General features: G+C 35.7%; 1 protein-coding gene across 1 annotated transcript in view; it reads left to right on the top strand.

Moving 5' to 3' along the window:
- The window catches only part of COX10 (cytochrome c oxidase assembly factor heme A:farnesyltransferase COX10), a 124,609-nt gene that overhangs the window by 12,823 nt on the left and 84,383 nt on the right, over positions 1 to 27,403 (top strand). Inside the window, 2 exon segments of the mRNA XM_079131167.1 lie at positions 18,208 to 18,231; positions 18,234 to 18,331. Coding sequence (XP_078987293.1) covers positions 18,208 to 18,231; positions 18,234 to 18,331 — 122 coding nt within the window.

Here is a 27,403-nt window from a genome sequence, read left to right as displayed (position 1 = left end):
CTGAGCTATCTCCCCAGCCCAATTTTATTTATTATTAATTGGTGCTTAATAGATATGCATAATGGTGCAATGCACTGTGGTATATTTATACGTGTAATTTTGTCAAATTTATTCTGTATTTCCTCCCCTTTCCTGTCCTTCCTCCCTCTCAATCTCCTGCTCCACTGATCTTCTATGATAACTGACCACCCTTTTTTTCCTTATTTTGCTCTAACTTCTGCATTTGAGAGAAAATACTTGACCCTTTCTGTTGTCTTAAAGTTTAAAATTATGTCTATTATTTATTTTTTTGATTATTTTTTAGTTGTAGATGGACACTATACTTCCAATTTATTTATTTATTTTTATGTGGTGCTGAGGATTGAACCCAGTGCCTCATGCATGCTAGCCAAGCACTCAGCCACTGAGGTACCCCAACACCCTCTATTATTTATTTTTGTAAATAGAGTGGAAAATAGAAATTAGCAAAAACAGAGAAGATTGAGATCTCCACATAATTTCACCATGTCAAAATAATAACCATTTTTGAAAATTTGAATGCATTTATTTATCTTGTAGATTTTCTTCTATGCATATCATATTTTTGTTTTGTAAACCAATGTAAAATAGTGTACATATTTTTTGTAATTTTGAAAAATTAATACTGTAATATATTTTTATAACTTAATTTTTTATGAATAATACTATTTTTGGGTGATTTTTTTTTTAATTTGAGGTAATATTTTCTGAAGACAAAAAGCATAAAATAATGTACAAGAAGTCCCCAGTAGTCCATATAGTAACAAGACATTTTGCATACAGTTTTTTAGCCTCTAACTGTGCAGTCTGTGTTTGAATGTTAATAGCACAGCCTCTGGGGCTAGCCTGGCTGGGTTGGAATCCCTGGTATGCAGTTTATTGTCTTTATGATCAGAGGCACATTTTTTTCCAAGTCTCAAAGTCCCAGTGTCTTTTCATCTGTAAAATGGGGATAATCCCACCTGAAAAAAATTATTTTGAGGATTATAAAAAATAATTCAAGTAAATAACTTAGTACCTAATATCATTGTACATATATCTTTTTGGTATTTCAAAGGCATAGAAGTGTGCCTTTGTTTATAATGATATATAGCATACATCTACATAGTTATACCATAATTTATTTACTTCTGTTTAGGTAGTTTTCATTTTATTATTACATTTATAAATAGTGCTGTAATGAATATCTTTGAAGTAAATTTATGAGGATTTTCCTAGGATAAGGACTTGCAAGTGTTGCTGGGTCAGAGGACATCCCATGTTTTTTAAAGCTTTTGACTTTCATTGACAGATTTCCCTCAATAAAGGTTTTACCAGTTGTCACTGCTACCAGAGCAGCTTACCTACCATACCTTCGTCAGTGGATGCTAGATTATAGTGTATTTTCCTAAGTAACTACCAGTTTGATATGTAAAAATACTTTTACATATCTAGTTATTAATTTTAAATTTAAAATTATCTGTGAGGTTTGATATTATTTATCTGTTGATTATTTGTGTTTCTTTTGTGCATGGCCTGTTTGCCTTCCAGAATTCTCTGCTTGTCTTTCTGTCTTTATTGTTCGTAATTGTTTCTAAGGTTTTTTTTTGTTTTGTTTTGTTTCTGTTTTTTGCATTGCTGGGGATTGAACCCAGCACCTTGCACATACTTGGCAAGTGCTGTACCACTGAGCTCCATCTCCCACCCTTTTTATTTTTTATTTTGAGATAGGGGTCTCCTTAAGTGACCTGGAACTCCTGCCCCAGCCTCTTGAGTAACTGGGATAATAGGCATGTGATACCACATGCAACTGAGGGTTCTTTATAAAAACTTGATTTTGTTCTTTATTTAATCTGTTGTATGTGTCCTGTGTCTGATCATTGGTTTGCTTCTTTTCATTTATCAGTGTTTTGAGGTGGAAAAATTAATTTTATGTAACCAGATTTATTAATGCTTCCCCTTGAGGTTTCAGAGTTTTGTTCGATGTTTAGGCTTTTCTACATGTGTACTTTATAGGCAAATATTTATCTCTGTTAATCTGACACTTTTGTGATTTCAAATTTTATGTTAAAATTTTTTATTAATAGGACATGTATTTTGGTTAGTAGTATAATGTGAGCATTACGAGTTTTTGCTAAATTGTTAACTAACTTTTGAGTATCCTGTTCACAAGTTTTAAGAATTTATGAAGCTTTATCCCTGGCATAACCTCCTTTCCTAGCCAACCCCAAAGTATTCTGCTAGTATATTAATTGGAATTTCAATGTTTACAGACTGATGTGCAAATGATTTGAGCCTTTACCATATTATATCATTTTCATTTATTCAAATCTTCTTTTATGCCCCTAAAGTTGTACAGTTTTCTTTAAATAGATCAGTGCATTTACTAATAAATTGATTTGGGGACATTTAAAAAAAATTCAGTTTATTATTTCTTGAGTTTTGTTTTGTTTTGTTTTCCCCAGAAATACAAGTGAATAATGATCAGGTTATCTCCTTTTTGTGTGTTTATACTAATTATTTCATTTCCTGGTAATTGCTGCTCTGCTTACTTTCCTCTTTATAATTTTCTACTTCATTTGGAAAGGTCCTTTGAGATGTGTTGTACACAGCACTGATCTGATTTTTTGCTGTCTCCTTTTTATTACATCTCATGACTTTTTACATTCTGCTAAGGCAGTTTTTCTTTCTTTACATTTTTCTTAAACCCCTTTATCTGTTTTATATGGTTTGTTTTTTCTAGAGTATAAAAATTTACTTTTTCTTATTCACCTGATACTCCCTGAGTGCCTGCTGTGTTTCAATTATATTTCTAAGTGTTTGAACAGAAAGAAGGATGTATGCTAACACAAACCACCTGCATGGATCTTTCTTTTCTGAGGAGCTTATAATGTAGCGGTTTTATGGTATATAATTTTCAAAAATACATTTAAACTTTTGCTTCACATTTTAAGCTTCAAAAGAGTGGAGGTTATCTGTCTGTATTCTAGCAGTCCTTTGGCCTGAAGGAGAAGAGGAGGCAACAACCAGCAATGGAACTTTTTCTCAAAAAGATTTTTTCATCACCTTTCTGAAACCACAGTGCCAGTGTCCTGCTTCATCTATCTTGTCATTATTGTTTTTTGGTGGGGCAGCGGTGGGATAGATCCCAGGATCTCACTCATTCTAGGCAGATGCTCTAGGCAAGTACTGGGCTATACCCAGCCCCCAAACCTTCTGCAAAGTGTATCATTTAAAGTGTATACACATTGTAAAGTGTATCATTCTTAGATCCATCATTTTGTGACCAGCCTCTTCTCTAAAGCTACTGCCTGCTGAGTTAAAAAAGTATCTCCCCCCATGCCAAGGTGTGGTGTTAGTGTGTGGCCTGCTACACTGGATGAAGCACTCAGAAAAATGGTCTGCTTTGTCTCAGTAAGAGTTATGTCAAGGGGGACCCTGTTTCCTTTTTAATGTGAACATAGTAGCCCTTTCTCTTGTAGTATGATGCAGATGTCTGTAAGTATTACTGTACTTCAATGGCAAAGGTCTTCTAATGAAGTCAGCCTCCCTAACCCATGGTTCATCCTCCCTCTGGCCTTGTTCCTCATCAGGAAGGAAAAGTGGGTATCATCAGGTAGCCCTTATGTACCATATTTATGCATTTCTTTATCAGTGGGTATTGAGTTAGTCTGATTTTTTTGCTTTTCAAATAATGAAAGTGATGAGTTAGCTTTTTCAGTAACTGTATTTAAGTCTCAATTGTACTATATTTAACAACTATTTCTTGAGGTTTTGAATATCCTCTCCTTATTCAATTTATTGCTGATGCAGGTTTTTGTCTTTACTTAATTTATCACCGATACAGGTTTTTCTCCAATTTTCATTTTTACTCCACTATTTCGGTTGGTTTCTGGTAGGGCTGGGATTGTGTAGATGATTTAGCCAATGTTCCAACTTAGAAGAAAAATATATTTTGCTAGGCTAGTTTGTTTTCTGATCATTTAATTATTAACCATTTTCTTAAATTAATTGAACTGATTGTAAGTGTAAGGTAGTGTGATAGATGCTAGGAAAGTTTAACTATAAACTTCTCCTGAGAATGATAACTGTTTTAAATAAATTCTGGTAGCATTAAAAAAGAGATAAAGCAAAACCGGTAAGGACAGACTCAATTTCATATGTAAGTGAAAACGTGAAAAACAGTAAGTTAAACACAGAGTTTATTTTTATTTTTTTTAATCATTAAAGATTCTGAAGTTAGTCTGGCCTAGTGCTTGAGGATGTTGCCAACATACCTGGTACTTTCTTTTCCTCTGTCATCATGAGCTTGTGGTTTTTGACCTTGAGACCACAAGATGGATTACCTACCTGCCCCTCCCCTACCCTTCCATCCTAATGTTGTATTCCAGGCAGAAAGAAGGAAAGAGAAAAAAATGTGGAAAGACAGGGACTTCCTTACACAAAAGAGAAGGAAAGTTTTTAATAGAAGCTTCTCTAGAACTAGAAGCTTCTCTAGAACTGTGTAGGTTGGCAATGTCCAGCTGCAAGCAAGTTTGTAAAGTGTATCATTCTTACATTCATCATTTTCAAAGCCAAAACATCTAAAATCCAGCCTAGTCACCTCTGACAGTAGCCAACTTCTGTTTCCTCATAACCCTCTTGGCTGCCTCATTATGCAACATATCTCCTTCTTGGAAAAGGGCCTGAAGCTGCCTACTTCTCCCCTTCACGATTTTTCCAGAGGAAAATGGAACACCATCCTTTAGTCTGTAACTGCCACTAACATGTGCATTTCATATATGATATATTTAATGACGACTTATTTGCCAACTCAACTTTGACTTTTCTAGTAGTGATTGTAGATGTGTACTGATCTATCAGCATTTTTCCCTATCATCTTGATAATCAGATACACATTTTGAGACTTGTCATTTATCTTGGGTTTAGTCTGTATGACACTGTGCAAGAGAGGAAGGCCAAGTAGTCCAAGTGCGCATCATCACTGATAAACTGTAGGTCAGTGGAACTTCAGCTGTAGAAGGAAATGAACCACATGACAGAGCCCTTGGTAAATATTTATTTGAACCCTGAAAACCTCCTCTCACTTCTTTGTTGCATTGAGAGCACTGGCTTCTTGCTCAGTTTTCTTTTCACCCAAAATTCTTCTGTCAACCTAAAGAACTTCACTATCCAGTGTTTCTCTAACTTCATATGCCTTCTGAGACACTTGGGATACTTGTTTTGATACAAATTTGGGGGCCCTAAATTTTGCCCCTAAATTCCTTCTCTCTAGGTCTGGGTTGAGAATTAGGAATCCATATTTTATTCAGAGACCCTAATACATATGGTTCCTATAACATTGGGAAACACTCTTCTTATCTGGAAAGCCTATCCACTAACCTCTCCTTTAGTCCCTCTTCATTCTCTACAAACTACCTTGCTTCCCATTTCACATAAGAAAATACAGGTCTAGTTTCCATCTAGTGGGAGTTCTGCAACATCTTTCTAACCCAGGTTATCAGAATTCTCACCTCTCGTGGCCTTTTCTCCTCTGCCTATTCTTCCCTCTTGATTGTGCCCACTCCATCAAATGGGCAGCTTTGTCAGCCTGACATCTAGGTTCCTGTTAGCTTCTGCAAATTCAAGCAGAGCTCCCTCTACTGTGTGGAGGGGTGCTAGCTGAAGCACTCTGGGGCACCAAAGAGCTCTTTCTCAGTCTGCAGATTATTCTTGCTTGTTTGTGTAATTCTCAATTTGGGATATTATCAAGGGCTTGGTTTCCAGATCAAAACAAAATGTGGTATCTCATTTATTAAGATTAAGGAATAAAAACTTAGCAAAAGTAAATAAAAAGAATAGTTCAAAGTTTTATCTTTAAATACTAAAACCAAGTTTTTGTTCAACTGTTTATTTTGGAAAACCTTCCTAAAACATACTATAAAGTTCTAACTTTACTAATATCTTCTTTTAAAAACTTACAGAAGGGAGAATAGTGAATTTGGAGGTGAATAATGAGAAGAGGAATGCTCTCATGTCAGGATCTTTTAAAAAGATACAGAGGTGTGTTTTTGTCTTTATTAACCTTTGGGAGATATAATATTTGGTCAGGGAGTGACTTTCTGGAGCATTCTCTTACCGTATGACTTTGCTCTTCCTCTTCCCTCTGTCTCAAACATGTGCACCTTGCCACTTTCCCAGTTTGCCAAGCTAGCTCCTTTATTTTGATTTTCTCAATTTACTTCATTAAATCACTTCCCAATAGTGACATCAAAGTAAATTGATGTTTGGGGATCACCTAGGTTAGGAGGCCATTCTACCTTCTCATAGAGTTCTTCGTTTCACCCACTGAAGCTTCTTCACATCATGTTGTAATTAATGCCCATTGACTTATCTATCTTCCCCAGGGTAGAAGCCCCAGGAGAACGGGAACCTTGTCTGTCTTGTTTACTGTCACATTCCCTTTCCTGAGCCCAGTGCTTTGTGCTTAATAAGTGCCTCCCCAAAACAGTAGCTTATTGGGAGAAGAAAAAAAAAATGTATAATAAACTCTGTGGACACCATTTGCAGAATTTTGAACAGCTTAACCTTTTAATTACAGGTAATCTATCTTAGTCACATATCACTTAATGGCAAGACCTTGTTTCAGAGAAATGCACTGTCAGGTTCTTTCATTGTGTGAACATCATAGAGGGTTAATTACACAAACAAAAATGTACTAATGTCACTAGGCCATGTAACTCTTACATGACCACTTTTGTTTATGTGATGCCTTGTTGACTGGAAGGTCTTGTGCAGCACGTGATTGTATTTTTCTGTACTGTAGTAGTTTATCACTTAGGTATGGCTGAAAAATATTCTGTCTAAATCAATGACTTTGGGTGCTGTGTTTTTATAGATCTCAGTCTGCTTTTTACTGTATCCCTTTCATCAGCTATCATTGTGTCCTGAAATGTGTAATTTGCTGCCTTATTTTTTGTTCAGCATAAGTGGGGGATTGAAGACAGCTGTACCATGTTGCTCTTAAAGCTCATGGAGCTTAGAGGGATTCTCAAATACTTCACTTTGCTTAGTTCTAAATGATGCAAACTCCAGCTAAGACTTTTTTTTTTTTTCCCCTTCAGATAAGTAGGAAACATGAATGTTGTCTATGAATTACTTTTAGTCTTGGGAAATGACTATTGATTTTCACATTCACTAAAAGGAACAATAGAACCAATAACAGAATTCTTCCAGTTGTTGGTAATATAACAAGTATTTCTAAAAGATTCTTCTTGCTAGAAAGTTCTCTTGAATACTTAAAGTAACTATGTACTCAATACTGATGCATAACAATTTCATTACTGGGAGTAAATAAAAATTCTCAGTGATAAAGCAAATAATGACACTTAATGTATGCATTTATGTATAGATGAACAAGTGAGTAGGTCCATGTTAGTGACCTGTTACATATGATGTGAAAAATAATCAAATGTAGCTAATTCTTAATTATTTTAAATGTTTTTCTTGTATAATATCTACTCTCTGGACAATTACTTAAAATTTTGATCAGAGACTGAGATAAAGCTTTATCATTTTGGTGAAAAGCTGCTCAACTATCAATTCTTTCTTACCAAAGTCATTTACAAAGACATGTTTTCACTTTTTAAAATGTTTCAATTTTAGGCGTCAATTTTAGTTTATGGGCATCTACAAAGGGAAAAAAAAAGGGGTGGTACAAAGGGGGAAAAAAACTGAAAATAAGATGATTAAGTAGAAGAGCTTTTTTTTTTTTTTTTTTAAGAAAAGCTCTTTGGTTCAAAGAAAAACTAATTGAAAGAACAGTCTTACACTCTCAATGTTATATAATTTACTTAACATGAACACCTTTTATTTATTTATTTATGAGACATGAAGGATACTTCATTTCCCTTTTTCTGACTGCTAACAACAAATGCGTCCTGGTGACCATACTTAAATGTTTCATTTTGGTAATAGTGTTTCTCTGTAAGTTTGAAGTTAAGAGATTCAATTTTGTCCTAAGATTTTCCACTAGCCTTGATCATTAAGTTTATGGGGGTGGCGGTGGACAGGAAGCTACCTAATAAGTTCTTAGGTTTGTATCTGTATTACTTTTAATCTCTGTAAAAAGTCTTATCTTTCATCCAGAAGTGGTTATGGTTTGTAATCAGTTACCCCTGATTGATATCCTTTAATGTGGCTGAGAAAAAATACTCTGCCTCTCATTATCATCTGAACTTAACAATAAGAATTACTACCTCCTTTGATATGTACATTGGTAAGATGACTGTATTAGGAAGTTCGCAGAATGCTGCCAACCTGTGATGCCTACAGCATTCACTTAAATTAGAAATTCAACCATTTGAAGCTTAAGGTGTTAATAGAAATGGAAATCATAGAAATAGCTCTTCAATCAAAAATATGTTCTCATTCAAAAATCAGAAGAGATCTTAACTCCTGTCTCTGAATTAAGTTATATTATTTTGTACTTTGAGATCTGCTAATAAAAACTTAATTCCATTCTTGTACACACACAGAGACAAAACCACATATAAATTCATTCACTACCTTTTCGTGGTCAACTTTCTAATTAAAGACAATAATCTTAGGTTTGTGGAATTTGGATTACAATATTACATAGTATCTGCTATGGAGGATAATGAGATATAGTAGCTCACAAGGATAATTTTAAATCTGTAGAGAATCTCAAAATCTCATTTAGCCAGTGGTTTTAATTTTTCTACCAAATCTTTTTTAAGAATTGATAATTATCCAGATTGATTTATTGGAATATTATTTTTTACTTAATTCTTTTGGAGTGAGTGCTTGAAAAAATGGGGCAGTAAGAGACAGAGATAATAAAGCAGGATGTAGATGACCAGTTTTAAAATATAATCCTTATGGTTGCTTTTAATTGATGATCTTAGAAAGGAAATGAAGTGCATCCATTATGCTTACATTCAGAGACCAATAATTCTCAAAGTCGTGAACCTTTAATGAAAGTTCTTGATAAAATTGCTTCTTTAAAAAAACCTTTTGCAAAACCTTCCAAGTGCTTAGTTGCTGCTCTGAAAACTATTCTGTAAGTCTTGGACTAGGGAAACTAGCCAAATTTGCACTGCAAGCCCTATAAAGCCTTGGTTTACAGGGATAAAGACCCCTCTTTTGTAGAAGTAACTGCAGTGGGGTTCCTCTGATTCACCTCCAGTAGCAGCTTCCTCCTCTATGACTCTTTAAAATTTCCCTTAAAATTCGAGTAAAAGACTTTATCATGGATCCTCTCCCATGAATGCTGTGTTAAAGCTTGACTTGCCTGGTTTGAGGTTTTATATTGCACTAGGCAATTGCGTGAGTATGCATTTTTACTTCATTTAGTGGAATTTTCTTGTGTAGATTAGTCTTTGGAGTATTTATTAAAGAAGATCCATAAATCAGAGAGTCATATATTGTACATGAACTGTATGACCCTTAATTAGACCTTAGATTGATTTCACTACCGATTTATACATAGTTTTCCATGTATAAAAATCAGGCATTAGTAACTAACATTGCTGGCATTGCTGTTTGTTTTGGAATAGGTTTCCCCAAAGTTTGTTAGTGATGTAGTTCATCAGTTTAAAAAAAAAGTAAAAATGTAAGTATACTTAAATATTTATGAAATTTATGCTATTATATATAAATATATAAATGTGTAGATACTTGTAAGTAAAATATTTATATCCTTAAACAATATATTCATTTTAATGCACACCAAATACAGGTTTTAAAAGAAAGAATTAGGGCTGAGAATCTAGTTTGGTAGTAGAGCATTTGCCTCATGTTCAAAATTCTTGGGTTCCATTCCTAGCACACTGCACGCACACACACACACACACACACACACACACACACACACACACACAAATTAAGAGATGAAATAAAAGTGAAACTTCTCATAATTTCTTACCATATCCCTAAGGTATCCACACCCTACTTTTGAAGTGCATTATGCTTGAGAATTAAGAAATGTAAAAACACTTTGCATTGTAAAGTTCTTCAGAAACAAAAGTTTTGTTTTTACCATTGTCATTTTTAGTCTCCATTTCTTAAAGGATTGCTATCTGATCACTATACTAGAGAAAAAGAGTTAAGGTTTAATATCCAAGCATGTGGAGCTTTAGTATAGTTTGTTGTTTCTCTAAATTCCTTTGGGCCTGCTTTCACATGTAAAGTCCAAGTTTAGTGACCAGAAAAGTATTTAATCTAGAATTCTAAGAATTGCATTTTAATAATTACCAAGAGTAGCACTTTTTAAGCCCTTGTTATTTACCAGGCTCTGTGCTAAGTACTTTTGAAATAGTGAAAAACTACAGTGTCTCTAGAAAGCATCCCTCAGTGTGAATAGGAAGTCAAGTGAGATTGGTTTCCAGGGACATTTCACTTGGAGGAGCAGAGACTGGAGATACTTGCATTTGGGTAATTGAAGGGTTGTGTCAAAGAAAAAGTTAATTCATTGTTGCTCAAGAATACAGAAATTACATCCATTGGTAGGTATTTCAGGGAAGTTCATTTTGACTTGATTGGCAAGATCATGTTATAGTAGCTAGATCTCTTCTGAGCAGAAAGGGTTGCTTAGGGAGAAATAACTTCCTGTCACCAGATTTGGAGATAGCATACACTGGATTGTTGTAGAAGAGATACTTATATCAGAAGAAAGATTAGGCTAGTTAACTAATTCTCTTTTACTTTTTAACATTTTATTATTCTTTGAGTTACTGAATTCTATTCAGCTCTTGCTGTAACTGCTCATATTTATTTGGTAAAGAAGCCCAGGATTACCACCTACTTTTGAACCCTGTGTACACTGAGACCCTCCAATGCACGCGTTATTGTTTCTACCTAACACACTGCAATGGCCTGTAAGTGGTTTTCTGGGTAAATTTTTCTCCCCTTCAGCCAGTCTTTTGTGTTGCTGTCAGATTCGTCTTTCTTAAATGCCACCTTCCTTACAGTACACTGGCTATGTTTTTCTATGACTGCAAAACAAATTACTACAAACTTAACAGCTTAAAACAAAGAGTCATTGTTTCACCATTTCTATAAGTCAGAAATATGGTAGCCCTGGACTAGTCTTTATTCAAAGTCTCACTGGACTGAAATCAGGATGTCAGTTAGGCTTATTGTTTTCATCTGGAGTTCAAGGTCCCCTTCCAAGTTCACTGGTGGTTGGCAGAATTAATTTCTTTGCAACCCCAGGACTGAGGGCCCTATTTTCCTTCTAGCACTTAGCTCCTAGACACCTATAATTCTTTCACTTGTGGTTCACATAGACAGTTCTCAGCAGGATGTTTAGTTTCTTCCAGGCCAGTCAGGGTCTGTTTGTGAGTGTTTAAAAAAAAAAAAAAAAAGAATTACATATATATTACAGGGAATATAATTAGTATTTTCTTCCTGAAGAAGGCAGAAAGGTAAGATCATGGAAGAACGAGGTTAATGAACCTGGAAGAAGGCGGCTATGTCAATTTTAGGACAGGCCATTGGTTCAGAATTGATTGGCATCTGCAGTTATACTAAGATTGGGCCTAGTAGTAAGGGTTGCATTTAATGAAGGCTCCTACTGAATCTTTTTTGTTAGAAAACTTGGAGTTCTTTGGCTGACCGACCACTGAGGAATAGAGATGGGTCAAGCTCTGTGGAGTGAGAATATTGGACTCAGAGTCACCCCTGGGCCACAGTGCCATGCCTCAGGGTCTATATTGGATGAGTCATGCTTCATTGATAGCATTGATTTTATGTTTATTTGTGAAGGGACAAAATATGAGATTACCAAATAAAATATAATTTCAAGAGTTATTAATGAAAGAATATATTACATTCATTTTTAATGAGATCCTGGTGTTGCAGAATGATTCCATGTAATGAATCCCAGGAAATCAATGAAAAGTTTAATTATAATTGTGGCAGTGTTGTATGAGAATATTGCTTTGTTCAATTTTACTTGTACAATTTATCAATCCTCTCTGCCTTTCTTTTTTAAATTAATTGCATTGGTGAAGTAAGTAAATACTTTCTTTGTTAGCCTTGATTCTTTTTAGAAATGTTAAAAAATTTAAATTTCCTCCCTTATAATAATAATAGTATGTGTTAACATTTACTATTGTATATTTTAAAATTAGGCAGTATTGCCATTTTGTAAGTTTAGTCATTGTTACTTCTTCCTAAAACTTTGTTCATTTTCCATTGTTGGTTTTTTGCAAACCACTTTCTCTTTTCAACTTATCAGTAGACCCATTGATCAAAAATCTAATGTGTTTTCTGTATCATTTATCACCCAGTCAAGCTGTGGGATGAGTAAAAAATAAAATAATAAGATACTTCTTAAGTTTCCCTTTCACGTAATCATATATCTTTTTAAACTTTAATAAAGTGAATTTTCTTTTGAAAGCATTTATTATGATTATTATTATTATTATTATTATTATTCTGGGGTACCAGGGATTGAACTCAGGGGCAGTCGACCACTGAATCACATCCCCAGCCCTAATGTATTTTCTTTAGGGACAGGGTCTCTCTGAGTTGCTTAGTGCCTTGCTATTGCTGAGGTTGGCTTTGAACTCTCCATTCTTCTGTCTTAGCCTCCTAGCCTTTGGGATTACAGGTCTATGCCACCATGCCTGGCATCATTGACAGGTCATTGATTATGGCACTTTCTTGTCTATTTTGAGGGCAACTATAAAAAAAATTATTTAAAATGATACTACAAAATGTTGATCTGGATATTTAGAGATATCTAACGTAGTTCTTTCTTTTACTGATATCTAGATTATAGTAAGTATATACTGAAAATGTTCTATTAGATTTTCTTATAACTACTGCAGTTGTTTCAAGTAATTTATTTTTGGCTTTAGATACAAAGCCTTAAAATATAGCAAATAATTACTTTGACTGATTTATCCTATAGATAGAAGCAATTTATTTAGTCTGATTTTGTTGCTGGCTCTTTGCGGTACAAAATCCGTGGATATTTGTCACTGCTTGCAGCAACAATTTGCATGGGTCTTATGGGTGGTGGACTGGAAACTGAGCTACTTCTATCTTTCTCTTTAGTGCACTGCTTTCTTGCTTGTTTGTTTATAGAGGATAGAGGAAATGAGGTTTACTTGCTTTGAGAGGAGAGAGAGACAGACAGAGAGAGACTTTGCTTAAGAGAGAGACTTTGAGAGGACAGGCTTTGCTTAGAGCTTAGAGGAAAAGAGACTTGCTACGCCTTACTTAAGGTCTACTGCTTCTTATTGGTGCGTCCTGCATCCTGTGAACTAAGGGTGCGTCTACCTAAGGTGCTTTAGTGATGCGTCTCAGTTCTCCGCTGTGCAATCTGCCTTCCGCTGCTTTTCCCTACTAGCTGCCGCCACTTTTCCCTACTGGCTGCTGCCGCTCTTCTTTCTACTAGCTGCTGCGTTCTTCTTTCTACTAGCTGCTGCGTTCTTCTTTCTGCTTGCCACTTCTGCTTGCTGCTGTGTTTTTTTTTGTCTCGCTCTGCCTACGCTTATATCACCTCCAGGAGGCGGAGAGTAGGGCCACGCCTTTTACGCAAAGATTAGGCCAGATGCTAGAAGTCCGAGCAGGCACAATTAGGAGTGCTCGAGAACACATGCGCATACATTGTGTGCGTGGACGGTAATCACCTGAGTGTGCTTATGTCAGTTAACCTCCTCGCTGCTGCTGCCCATGTGATCAGGTGCCGGTCTGGCGGCGGTCAACATGGCACAGCCCCCAACATGATTTTAAAATGGAAAACTCTGCAATCTCTTTTGCCTCAAATTCACTCGCTGATATCTTTAACCTTCCTTCCTGGTAGAATATGATTGTACACTTGAGAAGTAGGCTGTGTGTTAAGGATTATTCTTCCAGTTCTAGCTGGTCACTGAGACACTGCAGCATGTGAGAAGCTGCATAGCTCATCTGGAGAGCCATTGACTTGTGCAAAACAAGATGTTTCTCATTCTTTAATACCAACCTATTCATGAGGCTTTGCCATTTATGGTGTGACAGCTATAAAGAACCAAAGCATCCTCAAAGATGGGTGCTATTTTGAGTATCCTAAAGGGCACATTGTTTTTGCTCTAAAAATGGTGCATTTCTTGATGGTCATTAAATATGTTTAGGTAAAGCTAAATGGGTTACTCAAGAGAGGATTTTCCCGGGCTGGATTTGTGGCTCAGTGGTAGAACGCCTGCCTAGCACACATGAGACACTGGATTTGATTCTCAGCACCACATAAAATATAGTGTGTGTGTGTGTATGTGTGTGTGTGTGTGTGTGTGTGTGTGTGTGTATGTATGTATGTTTATGTTATTCTATTCCTTTTGCATGTGGGTAAAATATTCCTGTAACCACTGTTTTTCAAAACCTGGAATCACCAAGGCATTTTCTTTTAGGCATATGTCATTTTAGAATTAGAGTCAAAATTTTCTTCTGGAAGGTTTCCTTTGAAATAAATACTCTATCTTTGATTGCTGCCTCTGCCCCTTGTGTTTGTTAGCTGGTATTAGGTACCTTTTGTGCACTTGTGTTATGGCTTACTGTACTGTATCTGGGCCAGGCAGACTGCCCCTGGGCCAGGCAGACTGTCCCCAAACAGGGAAGGGACAGTGCCATGTTTTCTGGCCTAGAAGCACTGCCTTGGCCATCTTGCTTTTCTCCTGGATGTGTTTGTCTTGATGATTTCTGATCAACCTTCTCTTTGCCTTCCACTCTTAATCTTCTGTTTCTCTTATTGTCTTGTTGTAGATTTTATCCAAACCTGCATCCTCACTCCTGAGCTTTGCACTTCTGTCTACCTAAATCTGTGAATGTCTCCTCTTTTCTGGAGGTAAATCTTCCCCAGGAGATTTTGATGTATACCACATTTGAAAGTACTGAGTTAAAGGAATAACCTCTTGCCCAAAATATGTATTCTTATGAGACTTTTGGTTCAGATGGTGCTATAGTTTGGATCTTGAGTGTCTCCCCAAAAGTGTGTGAATTAAAGACTTGTTCTCTAGAGTTCACTACCCCTACTATTGAGGGGTAGTGAAATTTTTTAGAGATGGGGCCAAGTGGGAGGTCTTTAGGTCACTGACAGTATGTTCTTGGAGGGAATATGGGTCCCTGGTCCCTTCCATTTCTTCTCTTTCTCTTTCATGTCCTAGCCTTGAGGTGAGAGATTTTGCTACACCATAAACACTTTTACCATGATATGCTGCCTTGGCACAGACTCAAAAGTAGTTGGACTAAAAATTTCCAAAATGTGAGCCAAAATAGACCTCGTCTCTTTATAAAGTGGTTATTTCAGGTATTTATTATAATGATAGAAAGCTGAGTAATACAGATGGTAATATCAGCATGTATGCTTAGGTCACTTTGCAGACTGCCATTGTGTACCACCAAAGAAATAATAGAAAAGAAACATCTATCTGATCTAGAAATTAGGAAGAGCCTTGTACATATGGTAGAGCCCTAAAGGGGCAGAAAGATTAAATTGAAGGACATGCTAACCAACTTGTGATCATTAGGAGGAATTATGAGCTTCTTTAACATGTACCTGTTGATATCTTTAGTGGCCACCTTCCTGTCCTGCTTCCTTTGCTACCTCACATGGTTATTAGACATCCATGCCATCTCATCCTCATGATACTTATCTTTAAGTATTCTCTGTGTCTTATATTCTTTCCTTTCTGCTGTCTATGAAGATCTGACATTTTCACACTCTATTGACACTGTACATGCTACCCACTGATCTCTTCTGTCCCCTCAGGTGCAGCTGTGGTCCTCCAGGCAGGTTACTGCAGAGCTTTTTTGCCTCTCTTCTATTTCCTAATCTCTCCTGAGCTCTAGTTTCTATTCATCTACTTTTTCAATATTTCTGCCTTGATTGTCCTGTGGTTCCTCAGAAGCAGCACATTTTCCAAGGACCAGCCAACTCCATCACATCTTTCCTTAATTACCTTATTTCTATTAACTTCTTCCATGTCATCCAAGTGCAACACTTTACCTTTCATTCTTTCATTGTTGTTTTGTCTTCCTGCCTCTCACAGTTACCAGGTTTTAATGATTCCTTATTCAAAATATCCCTTATAACTCTTCAGTTCCCCTTTAACTACCCTTATTCATTGTGAATTAATGATATAGACTTATAGATTGCTTCTCTGTGAAACTTTCTGCTTCTGCAAGTCATTGTGCACATTGCTGCCAGGCAGTTACTGTTCACTGTCTTGCATTAGACTGTCAGGGAATTCTCTACTGGCTACCAGTAGAGTACAAACTCCTCAGCTGGATAATGTGCAATCTGTCAGCCAACTCCCTACTACCTCCTCCAGTAAATACTACACTATGGCTTCCATACTGGTAGCCCTAAAAATATAGCAGAGAACTACACAAACAGGTCTTGTGCCTTCATGGAGTTTGTATTCCCATGAAGAGCCAGAGTGTGATTAGTACCGTGAAGGAAATAATGATATGAGTAAGGGTATAACTAGTTATATCTATTTCAGATGAGATGTTCAGGAAAGTTCTCCCTAAGAAGTAATAACTTAGATGAGATCTGAAAGTTAGGAAGGAGCCAGCCATAGAAAGGGAAGAAACAAAATTACAAGGATCCTGAGTCCAGAAAGGGCTTTACATGCTCCAAGAACAGAAGGTAGCTTTCAAGATCAGAGAGAAATGAGTGAGCTAGAGAGGTGTGAGATGCACTTATTTGTAGGAGAAAGAGTTTGCAATTTATTCCAGGTATTGCATCAAGAGATTTTCTAAGCATTGAAGTGATATGTAAACACCATTCTGGATCCCAGGGGCACTTAACTACTAAGCCACATCCCCAGTCCATTTTTTATATTTTATTTAGAGACAGGGTCTCAATAAGTAGCTCAGAGCCTCACTGAGTTGCTGAGGCTGGCTTTGAACTCTTGATCTTCCTGCCTCAGGCTCCCAAGCTGCTGGGATTACATGTGTACACCACTGTGCCCCATGGGAAGAGGCTCTTGTAGTAATGGTTTGGACTACATCAGAGTTTCTCATTCACAGCTCTACTAACAGGAAATTGTTTGGATATTTGACCTGTGCCCTGCAGGATGTTTTCTTCCATCTCCAATGTCTACCCATTAGAAGACAGTAGTACCCACCCTTCCCATTTATTGCAATAAAAAATGTCCATATATTATCCCCTGAGAAGCATAGCCACCCTGGTTGAGAACCACTGGACTTTAGATGGTGGCAGTAGTGATGGATTTGAAATACCTCAAGGACATGGAACAGATAGTATCTTGCAATGAATGGAATATAGAGAAGGAGAAAGGAGAAAATTTTTTAAATTCTTACTAGATTTTTGATTTGCAAATCTGGGCAGATAGCATCACACATACTTCAGGGCTTTCAACATTGGTCTTCTTTGCTTCTGTGCCTGTTCTTAAAATTATCCATCCACCTGCTAAATTACTCCACCTACCATTCTCTCCTTTATCTGAAGGAATGTCCAACTTCATTGCCATTTTGATGTGTTCCCAGATTAGCTCACCAATTGTGAATTGTTTTCCAGTGAATTCCTACTGCCCCATTTCAGTGCCTCTCTTAGATACTTCCTGGCCCAGGAAAGAAGCAAAAGGGCCTACCAAAAAGGAGCATCCTTAATGGATACTTGAATTATGTGGCTTTGCTTTTTATACCCTGCTCTTCTTTGATTCCTATTAGTGGCCTGTGGGATTAGTTTCCTTTTATTCATCTTCTCACTACAGGACCATCATCTGTTAAAGGCAGGTCCTTACTAGGTTTATCTGAAGTTGGTCACAGAACTACAACCCTTACTATTCATTACCATGCATTATAGTTATTAATGTATGTTATGGTTATTAATGTCTGCCCATCATCTCCTAGATCACCCAAGAACAAGAGGGAAACTATATCCCTTATGGTACTTCTGTCTAGCATAGAATGCTGATCATGAATTTGGTATTCAGTGAATGTTTTTTGAATAAGTAAGTGAATGACTGAATCTGGTTATTTTTTTACTCTTAGGTATAATGGAGTTAAAAAGAAGTAACATTTTTCTGTAATGTATTTTTAATCAGAAAAGTGTGGATTTTTTTAAATAAAAGTTTAGCCTGAAGGTAGCGTTAGTAGTATAATCAGTTGGTTGATATGGAAGATGGTTTGTTGTTTGATTTTTACAGTCAGGAGTCCTGCTTGTAATGCTGCATCTGCTTTGTCTCTGTATTGCAGCTCTAGTTGTAAGTACCACTTCAGCTGGTTTGCATTGGCTCCAGGACCTTTCGACTGGCCCTGTTTCCTGTTCACTTCTCTTGGAACAGGACTCGCATCCTGTGCTGCCAACTCCATCAATCAGGTCAGTTTCTTGCCTTTCAGCTAGATTACGGTATTCTCACTTTTCCTGGATAGTAATAGTATCATATTTTTAAAAATCTTCCCAAATCCTATACATCAGTGGAGATGCCTTGTGAAATGTAATACTGGATATGTTTTATGAAGTCTCTATGTTACATAGCTATTTAGTGTTATATTTTGAAGTGAATGGTTTTCAGGTAGGTTCAGGTGAGAGAGTAGCAGAGTATATGCTTGAAATGACCAGAACTTAGAACTTTTATAACTTTCTACTCTTAGTGATATCTTTATCTATTTCAGGTACATTTCCCCTGAGCTCATCATGTTTTCTTTTTTCTTGGTTTGATTCTTTGCATTTTAAACTACCATATAAAATAGAATGTCTCTCTATCTTGTGTGTGTGTGGTGTGTGTAGGTGGGTAGGTATTAGGGATTTAACTCAGAGGCTACCTTCCCACCCCTTTTTAATTTTTATTTTGAGACAGAGTCTTGCTAATTCACCCAGGCAGTCCTCAAACTTGCAGTCCTGCCTCAGCCTGCCAGGTTGCTGGCATTACAGGTGTGCACCACGATGTCTGACTCAATTTATTTAAAAGGAAAATATCTAGCTTTAAAAAAATCAGTAATTCAGTACTTCTATTAACTTGATGCATGAAATCAGATTATATAAAAAGCTAATTAGTATATTATTTTTAATGGATCCTCCTCTCCCATTATTTTAAGCATCCAGATACTTTTAAAATAGTTTTCCCCCCCGACTTGTCACTGTGTGCCCCCCTAACACTGTGGCTTTTTCATAAGATAATATAGTGAAAAGCCTTGCTGAAACTTAAGGAAATCATTTTCATCACCAGAACACCCAAGAGAATTGGCACAGTTTGTAAGTAGGAATTGATGTTACCAGAAGGAAATATCTTAGCTGATATTTAAGTGGATATATAAGTAGCTAGTTTGCAAAATAAGGTAATTAATTTGGTAATGCCCAAAATAATTATGTTTCTATAATGATTATCAATTACTTGGAGAAGGATCAATTTAAGGGTTTCTTGTTATTTTTAATGTCAATCTTCTAGTGAGGTATCAAATGGACCTACTACTTACGATTCTTTTCAATAAAGTGGATTTATTTTGATATTGTGGATCTGTTTTTCTTATTCTTTTTTTTTTTTTTTTTTTTTGTAATTGCCTCTATTTGGGTGTAGATCTAAGTCAGGAGAATAGCCAGGGCCACATTTCTAGTTTCTAGCCTCCTTTTTATAAATTTAGGAGCTACAATCATCCTTGAGATACTAATTCTTGTCTCTTGTTTAAATTATATAGATTCAAACAAAATTTTTAAATAAAAGTAATGGGGGTGCAGGGGTAATCCAAAGTAATTCAAAAGCATCAACTGGTTGAGAAACCCCAAAATATCATAAAAAATAAGAGTAAATTGGAGCTACTCTTCCCGATCACACCCCTCACTCTGTCAAAAAAAAAAAAAAAAAGGTGGCTCAATAATTTTTTGAGAAAAAAACAAACAAACATACTGTCAGTTATAAAGAGAAATTTCCTATCTGGAGGGGGAAAAATGAAATGATTACATTTAGGCAAAAATTCACAGGAATTTAGCATAAGCCAAGGGTTTAGACATTTTAAAAAGGTTATGTGCTTCTATGGCTGCTTGATTTCATAGTCTATAGAAGCATATTTGTGATGGCAGAGAGTTGGTTTCTGTAAATTTTAAAACTGCTAAGGAAACCACAGACTACATGATGGGATTCTTTCTGGGACAATTTGCAGTGTCTGCCTCTGCTATTAATATTCCTCTTAGTCAGTTTTCCAAGCTTTGCATCCCACTCACACAGCTCTCCTGTCCTCCCTTTGGAACACTTTATCACATTCTTCTATGTGTCACTCATCCCTCACAGGCCTTGTCAGTGTCATGAGCAATGCTGGGTCTTAATCAGTATTTGTTTCACAAATGAAATGTTTCATCTTACGCCTCCATACTGTTTCCTCCCACTTGTCTTTAGGCTCTGATTTCGGAAGCAAAATACTTAAAAATTTTAAATTATTCCTAGCATAGTATAATTCAGTATTATTATAAGGGTATTAATCAGCTTTCCAAATTATTATATTCTCTTCAGTAATGTGTTGGAAATATTTTAATTCCAGTGTTATTAGGCAGTCTCATAAATATGAAATAAAGGAACGTAAGGGCATTTTCATTAGCACTTTTAAATAGCATTTGCAGAAAAAAGAGCATAAGCAACATGGAATTAACAATGTTTTTGAATAACAGGTAGATAAAGACATAGTTTTTTAGCATAAAAGAAGAGTTAGTGGTTTTTTCTTAGCTGTGTTCAAATTAAGAACGCATATATGTGGTTTGTCTTTGTAATGTCCCTCAGCTTCATAATAGAATCCTATGGGGGGAAAAATTTCTTTCTGTCCATGTTTATAAAAGGATTCAAAGAACATTTTATGTATATGTGTGTTGTGTGGTGTGTATATGTTTATTTTTTATGTGCTTTATTTGAGCTGCTTTCATTTAGTAAACTTCTGTGATCTCTCTGTGAAAGTAGAAAAAAAAATAAGCCTTTGAAAAGCAATTCTTACATTTGTTTTTAAGGAGAGAAAATGAGATTCAGCTTCTGATTTATGAGTAATGACTAGTGGCATAAAGAGAGATATAAGAAACCACTACATTGAAATTGTAAAAATAGATTACATACATGTTTTGTTTCATATATATATATATATATATATATTTATATATACATGCTTCATTCAAAACCATAGTGTGTCTTTAAAGGGGTATGCCTTCAAAGGATGAAGCAATCCATAAATTTTTATAATTTAGCAACTGAAAAGATAAAATGTTATGGATGGATGGCTTTGACCATTCATACTTTATCACTTGAGAAACAAGAATAGAATAAATTCAAGTAGAATGAATTAAGACTTTTAAAAAGTTAAAAATTATCAGAATATTAAAGAATTATCTTGAATATTTGGCATAGTAGTATAATAAGCCTGTGTAATTGGGGATTATCTTAACTAGGTTACTTGTACTACTGTAATATAAGTAAAATAACATATTTATACTGACATTTGCTTTCCATATATAACTACCCAGTTACTGAAGTCCAAAAATATTAAATGAAAAATTCCAGACATAAGCAATTACATTAAAAACTTTGATTATAGCATATTGTTACAATTATTTTATTATTAATTACTATTGTTAACCTGCTATGCTAATTAATAAATTAGGCTTTATCACAGATATATATTTATAGGAAAAATAATAGTATACAAAAGATTGGGCATCCATTGGGGGTCTTGGTACATATCCCCTGTAGATAAGGACAGACTACTATACGTGTTTTTTAAACAGGGGTATGTCAATAAATGTATATGTCAGTAAATATATTTCTGTAGTATGAATTTTAATGCGCACATGAAATTCCATTTTAAGGTTATACCTCAACTTTCTCAACTAATTTTCTATTGTTGGCAACTTTTTTATTCTGTAAATAACATTTTAATTGGTTTTAAAGGACAAATTACTGGAAGTCGAATTCCAGGGAGAGAAGGCTACCAGCCAAAGAACATATGAAACTGGTTTAACTTGGGAATGTATGATCTTAACAAGATAATTAATTTCTTACTTCATTCAGTGGTAGTTTACAGATGTTTACATAAATTTTCTTTAAACCTTACAACCGTGTGAGGTAGATAGCATTAATTCTATTTCTCTTGAACACAAGCAACAATAGGTGTTGGCAAGGATGTGGGGAAAAAGGTACACTCATTGAGTTGCTGGTGGGGTTGGCAATTAGTGCAGCCACTGTGGAAAGCAGTATGGAGATTCCTCAGAAAGCTTGGAATGGAACCAACCATTTGACCCAGCTATCCCACTCCTTGGCCTGTACCCAAAGGGACTTAAAATCAGCATTACTACAGAGATACAAGCCACATCAATTGTCATTGCTGCTCCAGTTCACCATAGCCAGATTGTGGAACCAACCTAGATTGCCCTTCAGTTGATGAATGGATAAAGAACTGTGGCATATATATACAATGGAATATTACTGCTGCCATGAAGAATGATAAAATTATGGCATTTGCAGGCAAATGGATGAAATTGGAGAATCATGCTAAGTGAGATAAGCCAATCTCAAAAAACTAAAGGACCAATGATCTTGCTGATAAGTGGATGAGGACATATAATGGGGGGTAGGAGGGGGTTAGCGTTAGGGTTAGGGTTAGGTTTAGGTTAGGGATAAGGAGGGTTGTAAGAATGGAGGACGAAGGGTCTGTATAGAGGGAAAAGAGGGGTGGGGGGAGGGGAAAAAAATAGCAGAATGAATCTAACAACATTGCCTATGTAAATTTTAATGATTACACAAATGTATGCCTTGACTCAATTAAAATAGAGAAACAACATGTATCCCATTTGTTTAAATTTAAAAAAAAAACGAAAAAAAAAATTTTTTTGCCATTTAATTATTTTTTAAACAGGCAACATTTTAAAAATTTTATTATGCAAATGATGTTTTTAATTGAAAATCAGTAAGAAATATAGATAAGCAAAAAAATAGCAGTTTCTTTTTAATTCTACTTTTTTCCTATGCCTGGCAGTGTTTTGTTTTTAGAGTACCAGAGACAAGCAAAATAGATGCCATCCAAATAGATGTGTTTTCCGCCTTGACACTGAATAGTTTTAGACTGGATGACTCTTTGTGATATGAGACTGTCCTGTGCATTGTAGGATGTTTCCCAGCATGCCCAACTTCTACCCATTGGTAGTAGTATACTCCTTCCCCCAGCTGTGATACTACAGATTGTCTTTAGAAATCTGTACCCAGGATCCTGCTACAGTTTCTGCCCCAAGCAATTCCTGGCTCCAATTTCTCCATTGATAGCTTGATAATCATATGTCATGTTTATGCCTTTGTTCTTGGTGTAATTAGTTAAGAACACCCCTTTTACTCAAGTGCCTCAGTGTAGGCAAGGAATTAAGATCTTACTATTCCATAACTCATTTATGCTTTATTCTTTCACTATAAATGAGATGTGGGTAGAAATATCTTCATATCAAAAGAATGTTTCCTTGGGTTCTGCCTTTTCTGTTCACAGTGTGCCCACTGGACTAGTAGAGATTTCCTGACTACAGCCAAGGTCCCTGAACTTGCCTGAGCCTTAATCTTTTTGTAGCTATACCTGTACTCTATTGTCATGCCTATTGTGGTGTGTTATACATACACACACACACACACACACACACACAAATGACCTTAAAGAATATTTTACAATCGATAATTACTCTGCTGTTAGCACATTGTTGTAGAATTTTGATGACTTTTTTTTTTCTTATCTCTATTGTGTATAATATTCCTGGCAGTTGGTCTTCTGATAACTACGTCACTAATTCCCAAGGCAGCTGACTCTTTAGATGGGCAGCCGCTGATGATCAGAACTTTATTCTTCATATTAAGTCAAAGTCAGCCTCATTGTGACTTCAGTCTGTTGTTTTGCGCTTCTCTGGAGAAATTTGATGTTCTTTCTTGTCCATGTGACAGTTCTTTGATACATCACTTTCTAACTATGGTCACTAGGTGCTTGTGGTCTTACAATGTTATTATTTATTTGTATCTCTTCTTTAGAGAATTCTTAACTTTCTTGAAACCAATGATTATGACTGTAACTTGTATATCCATCACCTCTGCTCACAACACAGCACTTGTAGATTGACATATTCTGAAGGAATATGTATAAAGGAGAGGGAAGGGGAAGTAGCAAGAAGTGTTAATAATAACAATAATCCCAGCTAACACTTCTTTAGCACTTGGTATACACCAAATAATTGTTTAAAGAGTTTTATATGCATTAGATCATTTGAGTCTAGGTTCATGGGATTTCAGAAAATGGCTCTTTGAAAGATCAAATAAATGATGAATGAATTCGTAACTTAGACATAGCTCTAAGAAGAGCCATTGATGTTCTCTGAGACTTTATTTTAGAGACAATTACAAGAAAGGCATAAAATATAAGTAGAGTTTCAGATCTGAGAGGCAGGTTATAATTAGAAAGGTAAACTTGATAAGGATATGTTATCTTTGGGATCTAGTGTATCCATAAATGTTGAAGAATTTTTATGAAAGGAAATGAAAGAGATCAAGAGGTGTAAATAAAATGGGGTCAGAAGAGACATGTTTTTTTGTTTGATACTGACAATACTTGAGAGACTTTCATGGTTGAAATAAGGTAAAAAGGAAGGGCTTTGGATAAAGAACTCTGAATTATAGGGTAGTTAGGGCAAAAGAAAATCCACAGCCTTTAAGCCCTGACAGGAGAAACAGGTAAAGATTTTTCTGTTTTCCTGGTGAGTATGAGATTAATATCTAATGCCTCTTCTTCCTCATTTTCCCTTTCTCTGATGTTCCTTTTGTTTTGACTATTTGATCTGCCTAGAGCAATAGGAATTGACTTTCATCTTCCATGTTGAACAAAAGTAGTTATTAAATTTGGTGTTGCATTCTAGAAGATAAGACTTGCATTAGTGAATATCAGTTATGTGATTTATTGAACACCATACATGTAAGAAGAATCATATGTGAAATATATTTTTCTTTTGAATGTTGCAGTTTGTTTGACTTTGATGTTTTAACTGATGGGCAACTTGCATTCATTCACTGGCTTCTGAAGTTCATAACTTATGGCTCATTCAGATGATTCAAATTAGCCACTACACTCAATCAGGTTTGCATAGAGAGTCTTTGAATACCATTTGGAAAGAGACTCCAACTAAATGTGGTTTTTATATAAAAGAAAAATGATGAACATTACTGAACAATGTCAAAAAAGAAAATGTATTTTAAATGCAGAGTCTATTTCCCTGAATTTATATAACCCAAATAGTTTCCCAAATTACATTTGATTTCACTTTCTGAAATGGTCCAAGTGGAATGATTTGGGCATTGATATTAATAACCAAAATAAATCCAGGTGAAGTTTTGCCAACAATACAGAGATGTTGATAATTTGAACAAATGTTTGTAAATATTTTTCCATTAATAATTTTATGCCACCTTAACTGGCCACTATTTGCTTATAATGACTCTTTGTATTAACTGGCATTATTCCAGTGTTTTTAGAAGAGTAAAATGAAGCTTAATGATGTCATTGATCACATATCTGAAAATGGTCAAACTGAGACTAGAATCTGTGGAACCCAGTTCACTGTTTTTGCCCTCTTGATTGTAATCTCCTAGTCCAGTCATCACCTTAGAATCAAACTTTTCCCAATAGTGCGTCCCTTCCACTAGACGAACTACTAATATCTTTGCTTACTGTGTGCTAGAGGTGAAGTTACCATAGCAGGCAGACATGGTCTATATCTGTCTCTAATGAGCTCAGGAAGATGTAAATGTCCTAGTCAAACTGAATTGCTCTATTAATGTCATTTCATATTTTGAATTAACGATGCTTAATTTGGGCTTGCAAATTGCAGTATGCAGTATGCATGTATGTAAAAATGTCTATTATGGTGATTTTTTTTTTTTTTTTTTTTTTGTACTGGGAATTGAACTTGGGTATTTAACCACTGAGCCACAAGCCCAGCCCTATATTACATTTTATTTAGAGACAGGGTTTCACTGAGTTGCTTAGTGCCTCACCATAGCTGAGACTGGCTTTGCACTCACGATTCTCCTGCCTCAGCCTCCTGAGCCACTGGATTATAGGCATGCACCACTGCACCTGGCATTATTATTGTGATTTTTAGTAGAAAAGTTTGCTTTGTTTTTGGCCCATGTCTTCCACATTTACAGAATTTGATTATCTTCCATTTAATTCAAGTCCAGGGTCTTAATAGAAAATGGGAAGAGAAAAATGTGTTTATTTTTCTCAGTCAGTGTACTGAGAGGTTTTAGGTTATATGGGTTTGAGTATTCCTTATCGAAAATACTTGGAACCGGAATTCTCTTTTTGAGATGTTAGAATATTTGCATATGTGTAATAACATCTTGGGATGGGACCCAAATCTAAACAGGAAATTCACTCACATTTTATATGCATCTTATAAACATAGCTTGAAAGTGATTTTATACAATTTTTTTAGTGCATCTGTGTTCTGAATATGACCTATAATATGATGCCAGGTGTGGAATTTTCTACTTGTGACATCATGTTGCTACTTAAAAAATTCTGGATTTTGGAGCATTTCATAGTTTGATTTATGGATTTTCCAGTTGGTATTGCAAACTACAATATGTGCGTGTGCAAATATATGTACACATTTATTTAAAGTAGGTACATATTTATGTGAGTTCTTCATATCTGAGTTTGTGGTGATGACTTGTGACCAGCAGCCATTATTGATTTTCTACTGTTTTTATAAGCATTGTGGAATTGTATGTGTTAATTTTGGTGAATCAAAAAATATTGCTGGAACAGGTTGGTAAATCAAAAAGGCAGATAGATATTTAGTTGAGACACAATGGAAATGATACAAATATGACTTTGGGAAGCTAGAATTCTTGGCTTGTGCTGCTGGGGTAATGCGTTCTGATAAAATCTGACGTGATAGCTTAGAAATTTGCTTCCTTCCTAAATATCTCTCTTTTGCCCCCATCTAGCAGAGGTCAAGCTGAGTTCTTTCCAAATTATCCTTTTTCCTTCCTAATCTTCAGTTGTGTTTTGCCTTTCCTGATAGTTCGTTCTGAATCCATTAGGTTCTTGTTTCTTAGCTCTGAACCTCATACTCCCCTCCTTTTTTTCTGGGTTAGGTTGACTCTTGGTTGACTGATAACGCTGATGGAAAAAACTGTGGCTGGCTGTTCCCTGGGAGGCTGCATAGTTCCTTTCCCTTATCCTATACGCGCTGCCCTTTCCTCAGTGACAAACAGTTTTTTAAGGTTTCTGCGTGAAAATTCTTGAGGGCCTTGATCTGTATTTATACTTTAAAATTGGACCAGTTGGATGATTCTGAATTCTGCACCAAACCCTGGATAGTGAAAGGAATTGGGGTGTGAGACACTGGAGGGGGACTGACAGTGGGGCAGATAATCATTTGTGCAATCTTTAA

Source organism: Sciurus vulgaris (assembly GCF_902686455.1).
Source record: "Sciurus vulgaris genome assembly, chromosome: 3".
Taxonomy (NCBI): Eukaryota; Metazoa; Chordata; class Mammalia; order Rodentia; family Sciuridae; genus Sciurus; species Sciurus vulgaris.
This window is presented reverse-complemented; position numbering and strand designations above follow the sequence as displayed.